Raw genomic sequence first — 5,000 nt, 5'->3', positions numbered from 1 at the left:
TCTGCACACTCATCTACATCTGCACACACACACACACACACAGCAGCGGGTTGTTAGCTTAGCTTAGCTTAGCTTAGCTTAGCTTAACTTACAGAAAGAGAGGTAAACAGCGAGCCTGGCTCCCTCCACATGTAACGAGTACAGTATCTGAGTATTTCCTTCCACTTTACCTGTACAGGTGTTGTTCTGGAGCTTGTAACCATGGCGACAGACACAGCGGTAGCTCCCAGGTGTGTTTTCACAGCGACCGTTGGTGCAGAGAGCCTGGCGACACTCATCGATGTCTGCAGACCATCACAACAACACGAGGAAGAGACTCAGCGGAGGATCTACATAACTCATTTCAGGTAGCTAGCAGAAGTAGCCGCAGTGCTACAACATAAATGTAGAATTAGTGTCGTCTCCGTGTTTGTGGATGGACAGGTGTGTTTACCTGCACACAGCCTGTTGAGCAGTCTGTATCCAGGCTGACAGGAGACGCAGCGGTACGAGCCCTGACTGTTGACACACTGCTGACCGGGACACTGCAGAGGGTCCTCACACTCGTCCACATCTGAAACACACACGCTTATCAGACGGGCCACTGGGTCGCTTTGCTAACAACAATCCTACAGTCTGCTGGAGGCTCCAGTTCAACCCGTGTCTTTACCTGTGCAGGTGTTGCCGCTGAGCCTGTAACCAAGGCGACAGACACACCTGTAGCTGCCCGGCGTGTTGTCACAGTGACCGTTGCTGCAGGGATTCTGCTGGCACTCGTCGACGTCTGAGGACGAGACGGAGCGATGACAGATGTTTGTTTGTGTGACGCAGCACAAACAAACAAACAAACAAACAAACAAACAAACAAACAAACAGGAAGTAGACGTCACCTTGGCAGCTGGTCTGCTGGCTGTCGCTCCTGTATCCAGACGGACACACACACCTGTAGCTTCCCATAGTGTTCACACACTCTCCCACTGAACACACACCTGGAGACTGCACACACTCGTTCACATCTGCACACACACACACACACACACACACACACACACACACACACACACACACACACACACACACACACACACACACAGACACACACAAAGACACACACACACACACACACAGATTGGAAAATGGAAAATATGACAGAAATATCAGTAAAATCTCCAGATTTTTTTTTTTAATATCTGAAAAACTTTAAGGAAAAGCTCTGAATAAAAAAAGAAGGAAAATCTTCAGTTATTGGTTAAATATCTGAAAAATATTAGTAATTCACCCAAAAAATAAAATCAAATGTTGCAAAAAGAAGAAAATATCAAAACATTATCACATTATCATTTTTAATAGCAGAAAATATCCCAAAATTATGATATATCTTTAAATAAAGTTCCTGAAAACATATCTTATGTAGCGACATAAGTAAAGTTTATAAAACACACACAGAAATAAATAATATAATATATAATAATAAATCAATCTTTGGAAACGTAAAAAAACCCGATTCAATCAGGATCATTTTTCACTTTGAACTTTTTTATTATTTGTTCTTTTCTTAAGTACGAAAAACTGAAAAATAAATTAATGTGCAACACAAACGTCTGGACAAACTCTTAGTGAAGCTCTGTGTGTGTGTGTGTGTGTGTGTGTGTGTGTGTGTGTGTGTGTGTGTGTGTGTGCGCTCACCTTGGCAGTACGTGCGCTGAGTGTTGGGCTGGTATCCCTGATCGCACACACAGGTGTGTTTTCCACCCGGCAGATCCACACAGCGGCCACGCCCACAAACACCTGGTCTGCTCTCACACACACCTCGCACTGCTGCACACACACACACACACACACACACACACACACACACACACACACACACACACACACACACACAAAATTAGTAAAGTGTGTGTGTGTGTATTTGTCCTTGTGTTTAAAACTTCATGTGATGATCTCAGGTTTCAGCTGTGGGTGTTTTCCATCAGCTGCTGTTATTGTTTCCAGCGGTTCTGTGATCCGACTCTGTGTTTGGATGTTGGGTCGCATTAACATTCTGGTGCTTGACGACCAAAGTGGTGTTTCTAATCAACTCTGCAGGAATCGAACACTTTGATGTGAAATCTTCCTTTAAGACACAAAACTGGTTCAAACTGTTGGTGTTTGTTTACAGACAGTGAACTGTGTCCATGTGTGGGCGGCAGGTGTGTGTGTGTGTGTGTGTGTGTGTGTGTGTGTGTGTGTGTGTGTGTGTCTCCAGTAACTGATCACAGATGAAGGCCTCCTCAGAGTTTAAATGATATTAGCCATCAGAACAGAACGTGTCCTGGTGGTCCGGAGGTTGAGTCAAACCCACGCTGACTTCAGGGTTCTCAGTTTGTTCTTCTGGGTCGTTTTCAGCTGTTTTTACATGTACAGTTATAAGTTCTGTTCCAGTGGCGACGACTGTGTGTTCTGTGCTCCGTGTCTGATGGTACTCACTCTGGGCTCGGCTCGTCGGGCTGACAGCAGGTCTGTTCTGAGGAGGAGGAGGAGGAGGGAGTCCTCCGCTGGGCCTCGACCCACGCTCAGGGCTCTGCGGCTGGGCCGGAGCAGAGAGAGAGTCCCCTCTAGCTGCCGGCTGAGAGGAGGACCGACCGCCTGCTGAGGAGCGGAGCGGAGCGGAGCGGGTCAGAGTCAGAACAGAAATATTAAAAGTGAGCTGACTGAAAGTGAAGCAGTATTTCAGAACTTGTGTTACCTTGACTTCCTGTGGACGGAGGCTGTGGTCTCGGTTGTGAGGGAGCAGGGTCAGGCCGGATCTGCTGGGCCCCGGGTCTGTCTAGAGTCTGGGGTTTGTCCTGGGTGGTTGTGGTTCCAGTGCTGCCGGGCTGGACGGGCCTGAAGGCAGGAGGGACGTCCGGGCGGGGCAGAGGCGGAGGCTGAGGCCGGGATGGAGTCTGAGGCCGGGATGGAGCCTGAGGCCGGGATGGAGCCTGAGGCTGAGCCTGAGGCTGAGGCTGAGGCTGAGGTGCACTGGGTCTGGTGTAGGTGCTACTGGTACCAACTGACCCAGCTCTGGATCCGACACCTGAAGCAGAGCTCAGTGAAGTACCTGCTCCAGAAGCAGTCGCTCCAGAAGAAGAGGGTTTCTGTTGAGACCTGGAGGCTCCGCTGCTGCTGCTGCTGCTGCTGCTGCTGGACCCAGAACCTGGAACTGAACCTGGACCTGAACCTGGACCTGGACCTGAGGAGGGAGGGAGGAAGGGATGCTCTAGTTGTGTTAATATATAGCTGCTGTAAGACCAAATAACATGCAGCTGGGGTTGTTCTGACTGGGCCATGAGCAGACAGTACACAGGAAGTTCTAGATCGATCTAAAGGTACCCTGGTTATCCGGGTTGCCGTGGGTTACCACCGTAGCTCCTCGGTTCCCCAGCTGCTCGTTGGCTCTCTGGTTGAACTTCAGGGTTGAAGCTGAGTACTGATACCCAGGACCGGCCGGACAGATCTCTTTGAAGGCCACTGGAGGAGACAGAACAGATCCAGCAGGGTTAGAAACACCAGAACATTACTCCTGTTTAAAGTTCAAAGTTCTGCAGCCTCGAGGTGTTCTGTTATCAGCTGGGTAGTTCGCCACTGAGCCGACCAGCAGTTCATTCTCTGGTGACCAACCTGAACCGAAGTAGGGGCACCTCTGGCAGTCGGGTCCCCAGGCCTTTCCCACTCGGCTGCAGCAGCAGATCTGCTTGGTGATGTTCCTGAGGATGGGCAGGGAGCAGGAGGATGGACCCTGACCAGAACCCAGGACCCGGTAACACTGACCCTTCTCTTCTGATATCACACTCTGGGCTGAGGAGGACACACAGGAGGACAGGGACGAGTTACAAAGACGTCCTGGAGCTCAACTTGGAGTCCGAACAGACTTCAGGCCGATGGCAGCAGCAGAGCCTGCATGCAGAATCATCATGCTGTCCCCCCGGGTCAAACAGGACCGCCTCGACAGGGACTCGACACAAAGCAAGCAAGCCATGACATCACAGCCTCAGACGTCTCTGTGGTTTGACTGGACATGAGGAGCAGGAAGCAGGAGCAGAGAGCTCCACCATGAAGCTGAAGGTGCCGTTTGACATTTCCAAGAGTCCCGTCGAGAACCCGGATCAGAGCCGACATCACACATTAAAGCTTACAGACATGAGAACTGAGAGCAAACTGAGACAAACAGCCAAGACAACGTTAGAACCAGACGGGTTTACTCGGGCCGGCCCGGACCGACCGACACTGCCTCCAGGAAATTACATTTACATTCAAAACACAAACTAAGTATTCAAAGTGTTCTGGGTGAAAAATGATCCACTTAGAAATAAAAGAGCATTTAACTTTTAAAAACACGGATTCAAATATAAATTAAGTGAAAACAACAATAATTAATTAATAAATTAAGTTTTGTTTACTCAAAATCAGAATTGACAAAGTCGACACAGATTTACATTATTAACAGTTTTACATTGAAGTTTTACTGAAAAAATGTAATTTCTTGGAGGCAAAGTACACACACACACACACACACACACACACACAGGCACGCACACACACACACACACACACACACACACACACACACACATACACACACACACACAATACACACACACACACACACACACACAGACACACACACACACACTCGTTGGACTCTATCTTACACAGCGAGTCTCATCGGGAGTTTCAGGCGGACGCAGGGCGCCGCTGGGTGTGTTGGTCACAGTGAGGTGTGTTCAGGTGCACTGATGGAGGTCTGGTTTCTATATTTGGTATCTTGAGGCAGCAGAAAGCGACAGACCAACAAAAAGCTGGTCTGAAGTCTGTTTCCTGCCACTTAAAGGGCGTCAGATGCTTCGTATAACTCTCCAAAGGAAACAGAATCAAACTCTTAGTTTCTGAAATGAAGATTTTTAGAGGATTTATCAGGACAGCTGCTTCACTCCAGATGTTTCACTGTATGAATCTGGACTCTGGACTCAGAGTCGTTGATGGGACAGATGATTGTGAGG

The 5,000-nt window shown here is 48.8% G+C and overlaps 1 protein-coding gene across 1 annotated transcript in view; it reads right to left on the bottom strand.

Moving 5' to 3' along the window:
- ltbp4 (latent transforming growth factor beta binding protein 4) overlaps positions 1–5,000 on the bottom strand; it is a 43,740-nt gene that overhangs the window by 14,233 nt on the left and 24,507 nt on the right. Inside the window, exons 10-19 of the mRNA XM_084350365.1 lie at positions 3,622–3,843; positions 3,334–3,471; positions 2,708–3,193; positions 2,449–2,610; positions 1,666–1,797; positions 870–995; positions 650–763; positions 434–553; positions 171–284; positions 1–19 (exon numbers count right to left, since the gene is read on the bottom strand). The exon at positions 1–19 is cut by the window's left edge and continues 101 nt beyond it. Of these exons, the coding sequence (XP_084206491.1) occupies positions 1–19; positions 171–284; positions 434–553; positions 650–763; positions 870–995; positions 1,666–1,797; positions 2,449–2,610; positions 2,708–3,193; positions 3,334–3,471; positions 3,622–3,843 (1,633 nt within the window). The remainder of the gene's footprint in view (positions 20–170; positions 285–433; positions 554–649; positions 764–869; positions 996–1,665; positions 1,798–2,448; positions 2,611–2,707; positions 3,194–3,333; positions 3,472–3,621; positions 3,844–5,000) is intronic.

The sequence above is a fragment of the Pagrus pagrus genome (assembly GCF_965226575.1).
Source record: "Pagrus pagrus genome assembly, chromosome: 4".
Classification (NCBI taxonomy): Eukaryota; Metazoa; Chordata; class Actinopteri; order Spariformes; family Sparidae; genus Pagrus; species Pagrus pagrus.
The sequence above is the reverse complement of the archived record's forward strand: the minus strand, read 5'-3'. Positions and strand labels throughout refer to the sequence as shown.